The sequence below is a fragment of the Tyto alba genome, unplaced genomic scaffold (assembly GCF_018691265.1).
Source record: "Tyto alba isolate M040663 unplaced genomic scaffold, T.alba_DEE_v4.0 Super-Scaffold_10, whole genome shotgun sequence".
Classification (NCBI taxonomy): Eukaryota; Metazoa; Chordata; class Aves; order Strigiformes; family Tytonidae; genus Tyto; species Tyto alba.
In genome coordinates, this window is record NW_024881262.1 from 26,735,136 (window position 1) to 26,754,861 (window position 19,726).

Below are 19,726 nucleotides of genomic sequence, written 5' to 3' on the forward strand. Positions count from 1 at the left end.
GGGTGAGGAGAAAGTAACTGGGTGGGAAAAACAACTGGAAGAGTATGCATGTAAGTAAAAATTTCCTCTACTTTTAAGTTGTTAATTGAGAGAGGAGCATATTACAGCTTCCATCTCAAGGAACACCTTGCTACAAGTGACCCCTTCTACATACGGATGTATTTAACCATCAGGTGGTGCTACTGCTTCTGTATAGTTAGCAGATGTCTCCAAGACAAAATGGAAACTAATTAAACACTGTATACCTCTATTCCAATGAAGTTTCTGTCTGTCCCAAGACTCGGAAACTACACCACAAGAATTAGAGTAAAGGTAATAGATGAGGAGCATAAACCTTGTGGATCTCCCAGTTTTCTAACTGCATCCCTTTCTGAGTGTAAGTCTCTGCTGACACTGGAAGAGGAGTAACTCAGAGCTACTTCAAAAGCTGGATCTTGTAAGAGGGAGTTGTGGAAACAGGAATAGTGAATTAGTCCAGTACTGCTTGTTGCAGAAAACTACTGCAAGAACACTGCTGTGGTAAGCTTTCGGAGGCTTCAGTCCTGGGGCAAACTACATCTGCATGATCAAAGAAAGTCCTCTTCAACCCATGCTGTTGTTATTACTTCATTCTTTCATCCAGCCAAGCTTTTTGGGCAGGTACCTGCTTGTGAAGATTGAGGCTATCAATTTCGGAGAGAACCCAGCCAACACTTCCATCCCCACCACAAACTAGAATCCGGAAAGTGTCAAATTTCTGGAATAAGCGTAAACTATGGAGAAGGGAAAGAAAAAAAGCAAGAGGAAAGAAAAATCAGCTGTTACAGAAAGAAATGATAAACAATTCCAATCTAGGTAATAAACATGGCAGACTTGCTTAAAGTAGGCTCTGATTTCACAATGAATACAGGCCACTGTCAGATTATAGATGAATTAACATTATTATAAATAAGGAATTCTAAGTACAGTTAAGCAATTTACAATGGCTATTCACTACAGAGTATGCAGTGAATATGTCCCAGACATACTCCTCTACTAAAGCAGGGCAATTTTGTCTGAACAGAAGAGGAAACAAGCATGTGATAGCTTATTATTCACTGAATTAATTCCTTTTTGCTGATTCTCTGTGTTCAGCCTAACACTAGTTATTTGTCACTGTTTGGAGTGCTCTGATGTCACTGCCTTTGCAGGCCACACCAATTAATGCAAAGCTTGAAGAGTGGGAACTTTATGCAGTCATCCAGTAAGCAGACAACTCTGAGGATGTAAAGCCCCATAAGCTTTAGTCCTTCTTCTGGAAACGTAACATAAATCAAGGCTCTGGCACCTTCTCTGTCCTGCAGGCAGGCAAACACCTCATTACCAAGACAAGTGAGAATTTCTCTATTCACACTTTCCAGAATATTAAAACCAACCTTTTCTTAATCTGTTTGAAACCATGCTTCTTACTGAACATCTTCCAGAACTACTGACTGCTTTTATTTTGGTTTTGTACATATTTAATTTTTTATTATTACCTAAACAGGATTTGCTGTAGTACATGAAAATCATTATTTCTTCATGCATTGTTTACACATGAAAAATGGTTATCAGAAATGACAACATCTTATGGTACAGTTTGACTGGCACCAGCTGAGAATATTTAAAATAACAAGAAGCAGCCTCTACCCTGTACCATCACTTCCTTTTTAATAAAGCATACAAGAGCAGCTGTTTTAGAAGTGTGCACCACAGCTTGAGAAATTAATTGATTCCCTTCCTTCTCTTCTCTCCTGCTTAAAAGCAAAATTCCTCTCTGTAGTCAGTCCAACTGTGGAGAGGAAGAAAAATACTTAAAATTAAAAGTTTTCTGTAGATTATTTATCAGCCAAACACATCCCCTGGGCAGCATGATGCAGTTTTAAAGGCCAGTGTTTTGCAATGCACCATGGCAAGAAACCACAATAGTTCTCAGGAGAGCAGAACCTAATGGTCACTCATCCAGGAGTGGAGGCTCCCAGATTTAGCACCCTGCATCTACAGGTCTTAGCCACAGACTTTGAGTCACATTTAGAAAAATAAGAAGGAAATTCACCTTGTGTTGGCTCTTATTATAAGAAGCATCCATTCCTGACGAAAGTTACTCAAATATGATGCAACAGAGAAACGTTTGGAAGGGGGCAGACTAGAGACCAAATTTTTTTTTTAAATAGAGTTGCAGAAATACACAAAAGGAATTTATTCCACGGTGCTTGCTTTTTTTATGCGTAGATATTCTAGTGTAATCTGGTAAACAAACCCGAAATGTCACCAATATTCCAGGGCAGAACCAATTTTACCAAAAGCACTCATAAGAGATGTTTTCCCACTATCACCATAAAATCTTTAAGGGATGGAAGTTTCACATACTTCCGTGGTAAGCTATTTCTGGATAAATTTCATTTTGACAATATTCATTTGCTATCTACGACACTTGTCTATTCATCCGATTTAACTGAAGTTAACTCTCGTTAACGTACATCAGGATGTCTGTTACAAGTCTGTTTGCTGACAAGTTTTCTTCTGGATTCAAGCTTTCCACACTTGGTCTTCTTCCAGGGGAGTGTTTCTGGAATTCCCCCAAAACCCCTCAAGCTGTCTTGCTGTTACTGATGAATGGAAATAATAACCTTTTTCAACAATATTTTTGGTTTTAGCTAATCAATAACACCAAACACAGAGAGGGGAAAACCCCTCCACACATCGTATGTGTTCAGTCTTCTCTGAGGAATAGGTTCCTTGTTTGAGGATGAGCTTATAATCAACTAAATCACTTGTACTTTTCTGGTATTTGCAAGGAATGTGTTTCCATAGAATATCTGCTTACCCAAGGTGAGGTCCTCCATTCATGAGGTCAAAGACCTGGGCTGGATTCAGTAGCTGTTTGAATCTTCGTAGAAATTTTACGCCTTGGTTGTCTCCACTTTTTGAGTTGACAAAGACCAACAAAGGGCTTGTGCAAGAAGGGGGACAAGTAGCTTTCCAGAAACCTGTTGGGGAAAAGGGAAGGCAGAGGGAGGAAAAACCAAGAGATTTGAAGCTGCCCATGGAGATGGGGTGAGGAAGAAAACAAGACCCCCCCACCCTAGCACAGCTATGAAGAAGCAAATACTTTCCTTGTGCTTATGGCACTCACTGAGTAAATGTCAAATGTGCACAGCCCTGAATCCAGCACAAACCACACCTCACGCTGCCAAATGTCACACTTATCTCCTAGCAGTCTGCCAAAATCTTCAGCTTGCCCAACCTTCCCAAACTGCTTCTGCAATATAGTTGTTCTCAATAAATTGTAACAGCTGCAGCTCAGCAAATACTGACATTACAGGGTAATAAACTGAATGCAAAAGCAAAGCAAACAGTTCACTGCCATACTCCAGCAGTATCTTTCAGTTTGGAATTTCAGCAACACCAAAAGCAGAATTTTCAGTTGACAGAGTCTGGCATCAATAGGGTTAGGTGAAGGGACTATGACTGAGAGGGAGAGAAAGAAGGCACTGCTTGCTAGAGATACTTACCATCTGAATCAATGCTGTTAAGAGCAGTAGGAGGAATGACAGATACTTTGCACAGCCCGAGAGGGCACTTGTTTGGCAACAACTCTTTACATGCTGTGTGTACCTGAAAACACCACCAAAAAAAAAAAAAAAATCATTGAGACCCTTTTGGGCACTGTGGTATAACTTGTAAAGCCACCCAACTAGAGGCTGTAAAGGAAGAGTAAGAAAGGAAGAGGGGGCGAATTGAAGGAAATGTCAATCAATGAAGTTATTTTAAGAATGATCAAATCAGAGTCTTCTACTGATTCTCCTCTTTCTATCAGTATGTACTTTTCCTGCCAGTTGAATTTATGAGACTAGCACTTTGAGTATTGAGAGGAACAGATAACAGATTCTGTGGCTTTAAGAGCTGTCAGGCGTTCTGCTATCAAAATCCTAGCCTCAGCTGAGATACCAAAAGTAGTAACAAAAGAAGAAGCTGGGAATTCAAGAAAACAAGAAAGCAAAAAACAAAGCAGGAAGACATGAGGGACATAAGAGGTAAGAGAAGAAGGGAATTATAAAGACATCCAAGAAAGGAAATACAAAAGAGAGCAGGGCACTTCAGTCATTTCTGGAAGACTGCAAGATAGAGGGTTTGCTTGGGGTTTGAGCTCCCACCCCCCACATTATAAACACATATTTTGTGATAATTCTCTTATTAATATTATAGACAACCGGAAACATAGCAAGATCTGTACCACTGCAGTGGTCAGGCAAGAGAAACCTACTGCAATGGGAAAGGAAATTGCTATTATTATAATATCTTAGTACTCTTTATTGTCCTTTTTTGCTGTAGCTTTTCAACTTGTGGAAATGACAACAGCACCTTAAAATCCAACATCTCCTATGCCTGAGGCATTGATTCATATCTAGTGTAATTAGATTCTTTCATGAAAGCTCACTATCAAAAGAAAATGAGCTTGCAGAAAAGCCAGAAACTTATTTCAGGTCTTACTTTTATGCATCACAGTGATACTTTTCAGCACAAATTTAAATTTCTGTCTTTTGCAGGTTGCTTATCTGGAGAAAGAACAATAAAGTCCTTCATGGCAAATACTGACAGTACAGTAAGAGATTCCATTTTAAGTAAATGTCATTAAAAGAACACACCACAGAGCTGATCAAAGACTATCCTTTTACTGAAATGTTCATGTTTATTCAACTCACCATGGCTTTGCACCAAAGGCAGCGCCAGTCTTGCAAACGTAGAACGCTGCCACAGGTTTTATCACATACAGTGCATTTGGCACTCACAGGCAGGTTTCCTTCCAACCACTGGTGTGGCATCGAGATCTGTAAAGGGTACAGAGGGAGAGAAGCAAAATGGACTTTCCAGAGTGCAACTCAAGGGCACAGGATGCGCTGTGGCACTGAGACACAGAGAGGCAAGTCTTTATATGCACTGCTTAAGGACATTGAAGGAAATTTCTAGAGAACACCTGAGGACCTCTTTTGGCATTCTACATCACACTTGAGCATAAAGAGATCAGGTGACTCGCCCCAGGCTACCCTGGAAACACTGACTTGCATCAGACATCCCATATGCTAGGGTACTGTTCCAACCACTCATCTTTCTTTTCCCCAAACTCAGATCAGGTTCCCCATGCCTCCAATTATTTAACCCCAACTCCCCCGGCCCATAGCAGGAGTGTCTTCCAGTTAAGGAGTCCTCACCACCCTGGCTGGACTTTTCACACAGAATCTCTGACAGTAAAGGCCTTTCCCACATCGCTAACACATAAAGGCAGAATCTGCTACTTGTACAGTGAAGAAAACTGCAGAGCACATGCCAGTGCTTCCACATCAAGATAAGGCTAAAAGAGTTAAGACTGATGCCTACCCCATCTTCATCCTCAATGATATCCTTCCCAATAGAGGCCAGAGTTGTCCACTTGCAATTATTGGTTGCCCGCACAGCACACCGCTTGTGGGCTTTAAACTTGCACACTAGAGAGGAAGAGAAGAATATAGTAATCCTGCCTCAGAACATGTAATGTGGCCGTCTGTGCAAAAGCTTTCCCAAGCGACCATATCTGGCTCCAGAAGAAAGCATGGCACACACTATCCTTGTTAGCACCGCCAAAACTATCAGCTCTAAGCGTGAGTAAGATGAGCTAGCTATTAATTCTTGCCTTGTCACTTTTGCCAGTTGCTTGTACAAAGCTTAGTTATCACCTTGTTAAATTTGACATGATTTACATAGTCATGCACTCCTGCATCCTGTTATAGAGTGTGGGTGTAACCTCATTCACACTAGAAGTATGAGCTGTGCGCAGCCAGGCACGTCTGCTATGCCAAAGCTGAAAAAGGAATAACCTCCTGGCTTTCACTCAACAAGGATGTTCTTACAAAATATGATTATTCTTAGAGACAGAAATATTCTTATGAATATTCTATCTGATACCTCAGAAGTACATACCTGTTCACTTCAGCAGCATGATTTTAATAAGGGATGGCAGTATTTGGGTATATGGGAAAAAAAAAAATAATCAGCTATATTACTATCAGGTCCAACACTAAAACCAGCATGAAAACATCATCACATCTAATATCCTTTTATGAAATGCCAAGATCCTGATCTTGACTTCTGCAGGAAAAGTCTCTGTGAAGCCAAAGGGTTTCAGCAGCAGGTCCAGAAAAGACCTCCAGTCTCATACACAGCCTGTAGCTCTCTCAATTTTATTATGCAGCACTTTTCTACATATTTCTGCAGACTGTTAACAACATTCCTCTTAAATTATCTCTGGGACATGGCATTGAGCTATAAAGATGGCACTCCCCAAACAGGAGACAAGAGAGCACGCTTACCTTCACATGAGAGCCCATGTGACGTGACTCCAGATAATGCCTCCCGACACACATTGCAGTACGTTGGCCGAGCGTGTGAGCAGGCGTACCAGTTATGCATCCCTGAGAAATGGTCCATGCTATACTGGGTAGACTAATAAAAGAAATGTATTACAGCAAAGTCTAAAGTAGAGCAACAAGACTTCTTTTCCTTAAAAGAAACACTTGCACGTAGCAGTCAGGAAAGGCAGAAACAGAACACTTTTACTAGGGAAGAGTAGGCCACATGCAGCTTATATACACTAGCTGTAACTCAAGAAGGTCTTTAAGCCAGAAAAGACTACCTGAAGAAGAAATCACACTTTCATTCCTGCTCCTGTTCTACCTCCCAGCCTTGTCTCACTACAAGCGTGTGCAGGGAAATGAACTGGGGAATTTATCTGCTGGGGAGCTGATCCTTTCCTTCCCTTTTTTTTTGTTGAATTAAGTTTTCACCAAGATCAGGCCCCCAACCTGATTTATTGCGTAGCAGAGGAATGCTTGTTCCAGCATAAGGGACAAAACAACAGAGAGACAAGCATCAGAGTGGGAAAACACAAGACAGCTTCTTTTGGTGGGAGTGCTGGTCTAACTACAGCCCCAGAAAGCAAACAGATGCACTGAAATAGGCAGAACACCAAGTATGCAAGATGTGAATTATGACAGGGAGGATAACTGAAGAGTGAAACGACAATGGGAGGAGAACTGTGTTTCATAACCTACCCATACTCTGAAAAGTGTTCTCAGAGTTACCAAGGGAGAGTATACAAAGCCACAAGCATTCTTTGGGAGAATCACTTCAGTGTATTTGGGATAGTTTTTACAAAAGCCTAACACTATACTCATTACTGTCAATAAAAATTACTTCTACTAATTTCTCTGGAAGCTGACTCCAATCTCAAAACAAGCTATTATTTAGGAGATGAGGCACAGAGTGCAAAGGAACATATTTTTCTATTACCTCAAAATGTTCACGGTTTTGTACAGTCTTCAGTGCTGCAATCCAATCTTCCATCTCTTTTCTGTTATCAGCACAAAGGATGAGCTTCCGACATGGAGTGATAATCTGAAGGTGTGAGAGAAAATTAAGTGTGTATTCTAGGCATATCAGTGAGAGACAGCAAGGGAACACGTTATCACTAGAGTAGCCTGTTGAATTTATTTTCAGAGGCAATGAGCTGCACAACAGAAGTTATTTCTACTTTTCAAACATGTTTCTCTTCTACCGTAACATACCTTCATAAAGGTACAGAACCACACAGATTTTAGCTGCCATTCCCAATACTGAACTGAATAAAGAAATCTCTCATACCCAAATAACAGCACAACACACATCAAACACAGAGCAATAGGAGTTAATATATTACATGTGCAGACCTCGCTTAAGTTTTTTTAAAGTACTTGATGACTTTTTGAATTGGCAACAACATTAAAACATTTGGTCAACAGTGTAAGGTACCAGTTTCTAAAAATCAGTGAATTCGATAACATACTCTGTAACATCATACTAAAAATCTGTTTAGAGTCATGACAAGTGGGGAGGGAGGAGGGGAGAAATCAAGAAAAATAAGCAATCTGGAAGAGAAATTACTGTATTCTGAACTCTCATGTCTTCTGAAGGCTTGTTCTATGTTTATTACATAAAAGATATTCCAACAAATGTTCCACTAGCAGCTTGAGGTTGTGGTGAGTTTGCCTTCCTCTAAAAATACTGTCCTCAGTGTGTTTTTACCCTGGGCTAATTCCCATGCATTAGTTGCCCTGTGTTAAATAAACAGTTCAGTGTTTTACAAACCAGTAGAAGACATGCAGGGTGGTCGAAGCTCCCATGTGTAGCCTTCCACCAATGCTCTCTCCTTTTGTCAGATGGCGGCAGCAGAGAGAAATAAAAGCTCCTAGCTCTTTGGAGGACCATGTCTGCTGTCCACAGGGCTGCCCGTTCAGCTGGGCTCCAGACTTGACTATAAATCAATGTTTATTCTTCCTAAGACGAAAGACTTTCTTCCCCACACTGTAGTTCTTTTACTAACACGGTCTCTTTGTGCACAGCTCTGTACTGATTTCCATCAAAATGACTTCCTAAAATTAGACCAATATTGAAGTGTGTGCAAGACCTGGATTTAAGAAAAGCTGCTTTAGGGTTAAGCACCATTAACAAAAATCAAAAGGCTTCCCTTTGGGTCAACTCGAAAAATTTAAAGCAGCCCAGACCCTCCTGCGACCCTCTACATTTTGTACATGAAAAAAAATTGCCTTCATCATCTGCTTTTTCAGCAAATTGTACCCTAACATCTGAAATAACGGATTAAAGCAAACTAGGATTGCGTCAGGTTGGTGAGGCTCATGTGCAAGTATGCAACCAAAGTTTTGTTAATGAACACTAAAAAACCCACACACATCACCCCAATACATGACCCCTGTTAATTACCATTTTCCAGTGTTTCTCACTTCTGTCATTATCATTCATGAAACAGATTAAAAATAAAAACCTCTGAACATCAAACTTTTAGTTGTGCCACAGAGCATCCGCTAAGAAATGTGCATGTAATGTCAACAAAAAAGAAATACCTGTAAATTTCTGCTTTATTTTAAGCTCTTCAATTTCCAAAATATATTTCTTTTCATAGGACAGATTGCAGCATTCACCTGCAATAACACTAACTTTACTCAGAGGTATTATCAATACCTAGAAAAGGGTGCTAGAGATACAATATGTAGGCAATGAATGGAGCTAAATACCTTTTTAAAGTAAGAACTGGCCATTCGCTACAAAAACACGGTTTTGGTTGCAGCATTCTATCTTAGACAAAATGACCTGATCTGTATCAATTGCAAGCAAACAGAAATAAATATTTTAGAATTTTCTAAAAATAAAACTTTGAAGAACTCTTTCCCTCTTCCCTGACTTTTCCTTTAAACATTTTCACCTCTGATAAAATTTATTCCCAAAGAAGGTAATCACTGGCATCTTTCTTTTTCCTTGGGAAAGTGGATGGTTAACTGTATTTCGATCAAAAACTCTGCTATGTAAGAACGGCTACCCTAGAGAAACCTTTTACGGAGCATGAAACACAACTGCAGATATCAGTGTGAAATTAGAGAAGCACAAGTAGCTTCTCTGAAGTCCTGCTAAGAGGAAGCAGTTTTTTCCCTGGAAGTAAAACCAAGTTCAATTAATTTGTTCAGACAGTGCAGGGCCCCACTTTTTTCTGGTGGCAAAACCAAGAACATCTACAATTTCATATGTACAACAGTGCCCTATTAATGTCCAAACATCCTTGGACGAAGCATCCAAGGACCTTTCATCGCTTTAAAACCAGCCAGTTTTGTAAGGAACTGCCAGTTCATTCAACAAGCCACTGACACACTCTTGGGCAGTGGGGAAAAATAATTTAAAATAGTTTGTAAAATTTATTTATTATCATCACAATCCCATTTCAGAACACTTCTATTCCGTGCTGTCCCTTTTCCTATTTTTCTCTCTTTTTGAAAAAAAAAAAAAAAAAAAAGGGCAAATGCAAAGTACACGGTATCATTTTAAAATCACCTTGAAAGACATGAAATCTAAAATATTGGCATAAAATACAGAAATGCAGACACTCCTTTGATAAGAATTCGTTTCCGAGTCTACTAACTTCCTGGATCACTGGAGAGACTGCCCAATATAGAAAATCACTAATTCCTTCTTAAATCACCTACTGCATCGTCTTAAAAATTCTCACGTTCAGTGTTGGACAATCCTCTGTTTAAAGAACAAAGTTAAATTTTAGAAGACAAGAGGATGAATAATAAGATCAAGAAGATTTTCATACTTGAATCATCTAAAGAGTCACAGAATGAAAGCGTCTATTCTGTAACCACAAAACTGCAAATAAAATGCAACTTTGTGCAAGATAAATTTATGACAGGCATTCCCCACTAGTAAGTTCTAAGGCAACATTTGCATTGGGATTTAGTGGTACCATCAGAGATGGGAAATAAAAGAATACAATCTCAATCTCAAACTTCACTCCTAATCTAAGGGAGACAAACTGCGACAATTCAGGCTTCACCGTGAAGGACATATAAGATTTTAATGTAACTGGGGCAACAATGTTTTGGAGAAATTAAGAAACCATGCAGACCTGTTTTTCTGATTACAGGTGGTGCTACAGTTAAACATTTTAATGAGGATAATTAGGAATCCAGAAACACAATAAAAGGGACACTTCCTTCGCGCAGTGGCTCAACAGTTCTTGCTTCCATACAGCCTCACACACACAACAGCCAAGCCCCGGCACCCCTGAGCGTAAGACACTCCTGCTTCCCTGCACTGCAGGCAGCCGCTGGTCTCATCTGCACGTGGGCAGAACTGAGATTAACAGAAATGTGCTCTCACTCACAGGGCAAGAAAAACACTCATCCTACCACTTTTATATCTCCTTCTACTTGAGCCAGTAATTCCAACTCCAGACATCCACCTGTTGAAGGATACTAACAGAGCAAGAAAGGCCATTACATACACTGCGCTGTCTAGATGAGACTGACCATCAACCAAACATCTCACACACACAAAAAAAAAAAAAAAAAAAAAATAATTCTTGTCATCTCCAAAAGAAGTCACAGCAGTCTTCCCCCTGAAAAGCTGTCCCTTCCCAGCCAGGGAGTCCAGGGTGTTTGCTCTCAGCTACAGCCGCGATGAGCCAATGCTCTGGAACACGAGGCTTGGTTATCCCTGTTGGCAAACGGGGCTAGAAACGAGCATGGTCCAGCTATTTTTTATGTTCCGGCTACAGCTTTTGACTAACATCCTGGAACAGTATATTCCACAGGATGACGACGCACTAGGTGAAGTAGCATTTCCTTTTATTTGTTCTAAATTTACAAAGCAGTAATGTCATCCAGTGACCTCTTGTTCTCATATAAACGGAGAGCACAAAAACAATGATCTGATTGCTTTTGAGTTAGGATGGGGGCTGCCTTGCTAGGAGTTAAAAAAAACACAATAAAAAGTTTTAAGATTTATTTATAATCTCATACATTTTTGGCCTGTTTGGGGATTGGCAGAAGTCTGAGTGTTCCTGCCCTGAAACAGCTCAGAATTTTATCTAGATATGAGCAATTACGTAAATTAAAAGTGCTTGTTCTTCCTAAAAAGGGAATATTAAAAACTAACGTACTTTTTTGATCCAAAAAGCTATTGAACTTTGGGGTGTGGTTCTTTAGATTTCACTCCTTAGTAGGAACTGGATGTCCAGATACCCGTGTGGCCAGACCTTACCATATGGTGACTTTATTGAGACCTAAAACCTACCAGCAAAAGAGCTCAACAACAATCATGAGGGAAAAAAAGCTGCCAATCCCTTTAATCAATCCCAAAGATCTGTTAAGGATGGATGGGAATGGCAGGAAGGCTTAACGACATTTCAGATCAGGACACAGCTTCATTTACAAACTCCTCACTGCGTATGAAATCTCAGAAATATCTTCTGCAGGAATTACAGTGACAATCAACTACCCACCGGGTCACCCTTTTACAGACAGTTATGTGCCCTCTATGCAGATGAGCCATCTCAAGTCTGCTAGAGAAACTCTCGATTTTCAAGCTTGCTCACCCTAAAGCTAAAAAAATAGAAATCTGAAAAAAGCCAGGGCTTCATTGGCTGTCTTGTGCAAATACTGATGCCCCCCTGACACTTCTCCAATATTTAGCTTCATCTCCTGTGTCTATTCCTCATACAGCACATGCCCTCTTACCAGCTGTTAACCCCCACTCCCCTGTCCAAAACTAACACCGGTTTACTGACATTTCAGATCAGGCCAGCTGGCAAACAACAGAGCCAACCAAAGAAAATTTCTCATTTCACATTCTAAAAATGGACTGGATGTCCCTGGATGTCCTTCCCCAATGAACAGCTGTGAATAATTGGATTAGAAAGGCAGTCCAAAAAAGACTCCTTATATTAGACCAAATTTTAAATAGAAATCTGCTATACTTCACCCTTTGGTGTTTTGCTGTACTGAGCAACCTTCCTCCACTCAACAGCTGGAGCATAAACTTCATTCTCTGGTCTTGCTGCCATCAAAGACAACTTTATCTTCTCTGCTCACTTCCTCTTTCAGCATTTTCTGGCTGCCCAGAAACTTCTCAGCAAAAAAAGCAACAGTCTGGCCAAACATGCATTGTGACTGTTTGTTATCAGAGTAGATCTGGTGAGGTCAGTGACCACAAAAGATGGCAAAACAAGTTAAGATCCCACTGGCCCAATCACGGAGCTGGCTGAAGAAATGCTGTGGGGGGAGACGGGGCAGGGGGGACATACAACTCTGCTAAATATAGCTTTTGTGATGCGATACATTTCTCAGATTGGTCAAAAGCGGGTGTATAAGAACACCTGCTCGCTCATTCTGACCGCTTCCTTTTACTCACATCCTATTCAAATATAGTCTTATGTTCAAAGGTGCTAGCCATAAATCACCCAAAGAGATCCTGGATTACTCCAAACAGTTGATGACTTGGGTACAGGGACAACAGGAATTTCTGGAGCTCAAAAGACCAAGGAAATGCAACTAGAAAAAATAAAATAGATGCGAGAACAGTGCTGGTACAGGCAAAAACTTCAGCTTGATCGCATATGGCAGAGTCAGGGAAAACGTCCGCCATCTGTAGCTAACTGCTATGTCTGCTTTTGTATAGTGGAGTAAACTCTTGTATCCCATGAAGTAAAAAACTCAGAAAGAAGAACTGGGTGAGATTATAACAAGGACCCAGCCATTTTATCTACTTCAGCTCCTGTTCCAGCAACAGAGGTAGTGAAATGAACACTGGTATAGGTTAAAACACCTCACCTGTGTTCATCAACAGGATTCCCAAACCAGCAAAGTCACTGTATGTTTCAAATACGACTGCTGAACTCACCGAGGGCAAAATGGACTATGTGTGGATTAAGCAAGTGCTACTCCCTCTGCAAATAGATAAGGTTTAAAAGAAGACTGTGAAAAAGGGAGAGGAAGGGAAAACGAAGTATGAGTTTCAGACTCAAACAAGTCTTTTACACTTAAAATCTTAAAAGCCTGTCTCACTGATGACAGTTTTTGAAACAATCGGCAGGCAGCTGAGCACTGGGCTAGCAAAGCCTTAGACAAGTTGACATGATTTTAGTAGGTCTCTACAGTTTGGAAGAGAGAAATAATACGAGTAACAATGCTTAGACTCATGGGGGACCGAGGCTTGCCATCCTCCACAGACAACATCCCTCTTCCAATTGCAATACAGCTTTCACCCACTTTTGCCAACAAATTCACTCCCGTTATCTCACTGCAGAGGTCAGTTAGAGCTCTCTAGAACTGCACCAATTCTCCTTCCTCGAAACCCGGATGCTACCCCAAAGGGGAAAGAAAAAAGCAGTTTTTCATATGACACTGGAGAAATACACCAGTTTTATACTTATTTTTATAGTGCAAGATCTTTATTTCCTGCTAAAATGACCATCATCCACCTATGGAAACTCTAGTTTCCACCAAATAAAACAAGTTGTTAATGCTCTTATAGTTGTGCCAAATTCTGCCTTGCCTTTTTTTTTAATAGCAATAACAAGATTTTCCTCAAAGCCTTAAGTGCCCAAATCTCTGTTCACACTATACTGGGTATTTTATCCCCAACTTCCACATGGCTGTTTTACCTTAATTTTCAATCTGTAAAATCCAGGACAGCTAATTTCCATAGAAAAATAAGTACAGCACGTGGTGTGGTCTCTTTAGGACCATTTTTACATTATTAGGTTCATTCATCTTGCGATACGTACCTCATCTGCCAGGGGATTGCAGCTTACAAATGCATTTTCTCTAAGCACATCACTGGCACTTACTGCTGCTACGCTGTGCCCACAGATCAAGTTCAACTCATGCTGACCCTCCATCTGTGCTTTCTCCCAGTCCCCATCTACCCCGATGCTGCAGCGGGAAAGCAAACCAGACAGAGTGTTCCCTGGGAAAATTATCATCTCTCATACCAGGGTCACATTCCTACATGCTTCTGGAAGCTCTGCTCCTAAACAAGGCACATTCCTGTTCTTGGCAATTGGTAAGAGAAGCACAGACAAGGAGAGGGTTTTAGGACTTCTGCAACCATTTAACAGATGTGAAAACCTAGAGTATGCAAGAAGGTCTTTGACACTGCTCACAGGTAAGAAATGCAGACAGTCCTGGTAATTTGCACATACTAATCACTAGAGATCTACATGGATGGAGCAGCACCAGATGGGAACCAACAGGGCTGCTGTGCCAAGTGCCAGAGCATCTTAGCATAGCTCCGTTATCCATCCACCCTCCGCTGCACGCAGCAGATGCACACACGAGTCCCTTCTTCATCTGTTTTCCAAAGGATGCAGTCCTGCCAGGAAAAGAGTTCCCAAACAGAATTGCCGTGTTCAGAAAGAGCAGCATAACTGGGAAGGGTAAAGGGTATTTCAGAGAAACCTTCCTACTCACTCAAACAGAAGCAGAACCGTGAAGAACAGAGGGGCGGGTCAATGTTCCCCAGTGGTAGAGCTGCTGTCTCAGTGGGCTCATACACATCAAGGCTAGCAGCTAATAAATCACAGGATTGAGCAATAAAAGACCTCGTCCCCGGTAGGAAAATGACCTGTTACTGACAGCTTATTGTTCGTAACAGCTCCTCACAGCCCCCGAACCTCAGCTGTGTTGAAAAGAGGCTGGTAGCTAGCACAAAAGGAAACGAATAGCTTTCAACAGCCTGATGAACCCAGTAACTTTCTACACTAGGTCAGCAGGCAAAGACAAGTCCTGTTTCACACAATGCAACAGTGAAACCATTTCAAGCACCACAAGTAGGGAGACCTCATTTCTGCAAATACTATTAGGAAGCCTCTCCCCGCCTGTCAAAATGACCAAAGATGTGCATAGAAAGAAGTCTTTTCCTTCTAGATCAACTCCCATGTAAAACTAAACCCACCACGTTCTCAAATGACCTCCTGTTTACCACATGTTGTTCTGCCCTTTGTGTCCTCACCTGGAAGGAGGAGAAGACATTGGAATCTGCAGTCTTGCTCAGGAAGGTAGATAAAACACCAACACAGCAGGAAGGTTACAAAGAGCAAACAGATTATCAAACAAAGGCTCCTAGTGTTCAGGCACAAGGGCAGTAACAGGCACTCAAAGCAGTAAACTTCCCTCTAGGGAAACAAAAGCTCTTCACAAACAGTCGCCTTCATCTTTCCAGCTCGCTACCTATCCCGTCTCAGTAAAATACATGCTCAGTCTGACCTCTTTCTCTTACAGTAGCTTCATCTTTCTCAAAATCTCCTAGCACATTTTGGGGTCATTCTGTAACGTACAGCAGCAATCACCAGATCTCTCCACCCACAGCAACTTTTTCCACACCCTTTAACACTTCTTCCACATTTAGCCTCTCGTCGATGGTTTTTCTCTCAATCTTTCCCCCTTTTGTGCAAGCTGACTAATGACCCGCTCCTACAGGAGGCTCGATTAAGAGTCCTAAAAATCCTTGACATGAAAGGATTTTAAATTACCATTTTCACTGACTAACAGTGACTCAGAATGGTCTGTTTACCAATGGGCCTTTTCTCAAGCAGAAAAAACTGCACCGAAGTCTGGATTACAAACTACCAAAATAGCAAAGTATTTTGAAACTGCAGCGGTTCTGACAGGAAATGGGGACCAAACTGCACTTAATGAAAGGAGGGGGGAAAAACAGCAGAGCAATTCTGGACATGGCAATTCATGGCTCTACTCATATTTTCACTTGCTTATAAAGGAAATTCTGACAGCTGCCAATATAAACAGAGTAAGAGCACTAGCAGAGTGTACAGTTCCTGAACATGTATACACATGGGTGTGGAAGAGACAACAAACCCCCAGTAAAGCCTCACTTTCCAATGTGCACTCTAATTTTGCCCAATTTAGAGAAAAGAGTTCTTCTACAAGCCCCTCTTTTCTAATCATTCCCTTCTTCAAACCTTAAGAAGGCAATCCACGACTGTGTATGAAGGAGCAAGGTGAGGATCCAGGACAGTTACACGGGGGAGTCACCAAGTATGTTCCCAGATTTGTAAATCTTTTTGCCCACTTCTGAGAGCTGATGTCTTTCCTCTGGGTCCCTCACCCCCATGCTGAGGAAGCAGGGGAGGAAGATCCCCTCCCTTGCTAGGAAGTCCAGTGACTCCCTGCAGCATATGCTCAAGCCCCAAAGGGCAGCTTGGGGAATCCGTGCAAGCGTCAAACCACGCAGATTATCCTGATCTCTATCAGCCCAAACTTGAAGTCCAAGTCTGACTTTCTGCAAACAGTTTGTAACAAAAGTTCTTATATTCTTTCTCCTCGTAAGTCATGTGCTCTTTCTCAAAGCTTGTATTTCAAACCAGCACAAATAACCTCTGATCTGGGTTCCTCTTGTTTCAACAGTGTTTTACAGGCACACAGCTCCTGTGCTAGACACGAGCAGCAACTTTGACTGTCACGTAGCTTCAACAGCTCTATTCACTCAAAACCAAACTCTTCAGAGAAGACTTCACTGCCTTCTCTGCTAAAAAGGATAAATTTTCACTAAAAAGCACTAATACAAATAATTCCACTAGACCCAAAATCACAGAAGAGGCAAAGGCACTTTCACTTCATTATGAAATGAATTTGCAGACATCAACAACAAACTCTCCCCATCAGGAAGCATCCTCAGCACTTTTATCTTTTGTCAAAGTTCAAGCACTTTGCCCTGTGTTTTTAGGAAAGGTTAATTACTTCAAAAGTAAGATTGATGCTATCTCTCCACAGCGTCAAGAAGTCCTGGGACAATACAGAAAAAACTATACAGTCTGAAGGAAATCAGTCACATAAAACTTCACAAGACAGACAGAAACTGGCATCTTTGCTGCTGAATAAAGTCAGTACTAAGTAACAAGGTTGTAATAACAAAAAATTGTAGCACACCTCAGGCTTCCGTACAGCTGGAGAACAACATCCATACTGCTTCTCAGAGATGACAGCATACTCTCATTCAGGAGCACCAGCAACTCCCTGTTTCTCAGCCTACCACAGCCACCATCGCCTCCAGTCATGCAAGTGCTCTGAAGGAGAGGTATTACTCTAATCTCAGTACTTCCTCTCTGCTGTGACAGTGGTCAGGGTGAATCATCAGTTAATAAACAGTATTTCTTAACTGGTAGGTGCAGCATTTCCAATAGCACCACAGGCACATTTCCCTTTACTCCAATTCTGAAGAACTTATCTAGACAAATCCACACAGAAGAGAACACCTGAACAGTAAGAGTTTGTAGCAAACTTATTCCAAAGAGCCTGAGCTCCTGACGATCTGTTATGCTGGCACAGGTGCCATCTTTCTCAATGCTCAGTCCAGAAAACTTGGACTCCTGATCTTACCTTTCACGTTCAATCTTCCTCTAAACTAGTGTCCAGAGCAGCCTACTCCATCAGTAAAAAAACCTAAACAGATTGCTTGACATGCGATTACTAGGATTAGTCTCCTCTGTGGTCAGTCTTTCTGAGCTATGTTCCACTTGCCACAAGCTGATTAGCTGTCTGCTTAAGGAGGAGCTGGGATAAGTTTTCTTCTGACGGCAGTGAAGTGGAGAGGCAGGCGCTGACTGCAATAATATGCTGTTTCCTGTCTGCGGCTGAGCTGAGAGGTACTTCCCAACAGAAAAGGGTTTACAGGAGCTCAGGAGTTCAAGCTCCACCTCTTCCAGTGAAGAGCCTTTAACTACGGAGGAGGGGTCAACAGCATGGCTCCTGGCGCTCAACAACGTGCTCTGACCGAGCTTCACTTCCACTAAAGCATCAGAGAGAAGAAATCAAACTACATGCATCTCTCTCTCTACGGAGAGGAGCTTTCTCCTATGGGATCTCAAGCTCTGAATACCACGGGATGGGAAGCCAGTGTTGTAATTCATGTTATGTGAATGAGGGTGAAAGTCCACACCACCATTTGCTAGCAATAACTGAAAAACATTTACAAAAACACCATGTGGGAATCAAACTGAACCACAAAATATGTACCTGGAAAGATGTGATGTCCTTCCTAGGCCCCCTCCTGTTGATGACAGGTGTTCTTTATTAGTATTAAAGGACACATATTTTAGAATTTTTTCCCCCCCTTTAGCTTTACACAAATCCTGCACAAGGCAGGAAAGGGTCAATGAACTGAAAAGGACTCACTCCATCAGCTGTGCTAATTGCACAGAAGGCAGCAAGCTTAATTCAGTTGGCACCGCCTAGAAAACAGCACCTCTTCAGCCAACACACCAGCCTCGGGAGTAAGCATTTGTTTACTACAGAAACATTTACAAAAATGGACCTAAGGAGATGACCCAAAGTACTTTCAAAGCCTCTTGAGGGGATAGCTGTGGTGGCAAAGTGTTGGCCTGAGGAACAGACAATAGAGCAATTGGTGCCCCCCCAAACCTTACAGGCTTTGTAGGGAAGAATGGGCATGCTGGATGGTTCAGGTCCACGACACAGGTAAAGCAGTCATTTTGAGAGAACTATCTCCAAAGCCCAGGCTTCCTGGCATGATCCAGAGAAAAAACTATTCCAGGCTTGAAGTATGGAACTCACCCTCACAGCTTATTTTGTTTTGATGCTCATAAAGCAACTTCAGGCTAATGAGTTAGGTGGGCACATCAATAAATCAAGTTACCACGAAATTGCACTGTCCAAGGAAAAACTGTTCATGGAAACAGCTGAAGTCTCACCAGGAAGATCCAATGAGCCCAACATGATCCCAAATCATCTACTTTTCAGAAATCACAAGAGGTTTTGAGGGTATGGCTGGGGCAGCTCTGCTCAGAAGCCTGGGTCAGGTTTTGACCTCAGCCATCCAACGTTGCTCTATTTGTAAGGAACACAAATGTAGGCACACACTGATGGCAAGAATCCAGGCTAAAAGTCGACCACTCTCTCTGAGATAAATGGGTCTGAAGTACCAGGACATGCTTATTATTGAGTTTGTACCACAGCAGATCCTCTCTAAGGCCTTGTGAAAGACAGCAGCCCTAGGAAAATCCACTGGTGAGAGATCTATGCACCTATACTAAGGGACAACACATGCAAAGAATGAGTCACTTACAGCCCAGACATCCCAAAAGAATTTATCTTATAGACAGATGACTTAGAAGGACAGAGATAGCAGAGATGTGACAGAACCAGCAAATATTACATCTACATTCCTCCTGAGAGAAGAAAGGCCTGGCGTGGGGCTGCTATATGATTTGTTCCCAGAGGCTTCCTGCTAAATAACTCTGCAGCCACACTGCCTGACCTAAAGGAACAATAGCTAAACAAAAAGCTTTTCCTCACACCTCTCAGGGGATGGAGCTGTGCAACATCTTAAG

The 19,726-nt window shown here is 41.6% G+C and overlaps 1 protein-coding gene across 4 annotated transcripts in view; it reads right to left on the reverse strand.

Annotated features, from left to right (window-relative positions):
• The window catches only part of DGKD (diacylglycerol kinase delta), a 61,274-nt gene that overhangs the window by 22,304 nt on the left and 19,244 nt on the right, over positions 1-19,726 (reverse strand). For 2 of the 4 annotated variants that reach the window (XM_032990584.2, XM_032990581.2), the window contains exons 4-10: positions 7,324-7,428; positions 6,345-6,477; positions 5,377-5,483; positions 4,704-4,829; positions 3,513-3,615; positions 2,825-2,987; positions 644-752 (exon numbers count right to left, since the gene is read on the reverse strand). In XM_032990584.2, the coding sequence (XP_032846475.1) occupies positions 644-752; positions 2,825-2,987; positions 3,513-3,615; positions 4,704-4,829; positions 5,377-5,483; positions 6,345-6,477; positions 7,324-7,428 (846 nt within the window). Of the gene's footprint in view, positions 1-643; positions 753-2,824; positions 2,988-3,512; positions 3,616-4,703; positions 4,830-5,376; positions 5,484-6,344; positions 6,478-7,323; positions 7,429-17,306; positions 17,398-17,756; positions 17,878-19,726 lie in introns of those variants that run through there. The other 2 variants (XM_032990583.2, XM_032990582.2) reach the window with 2 other exon arrangements.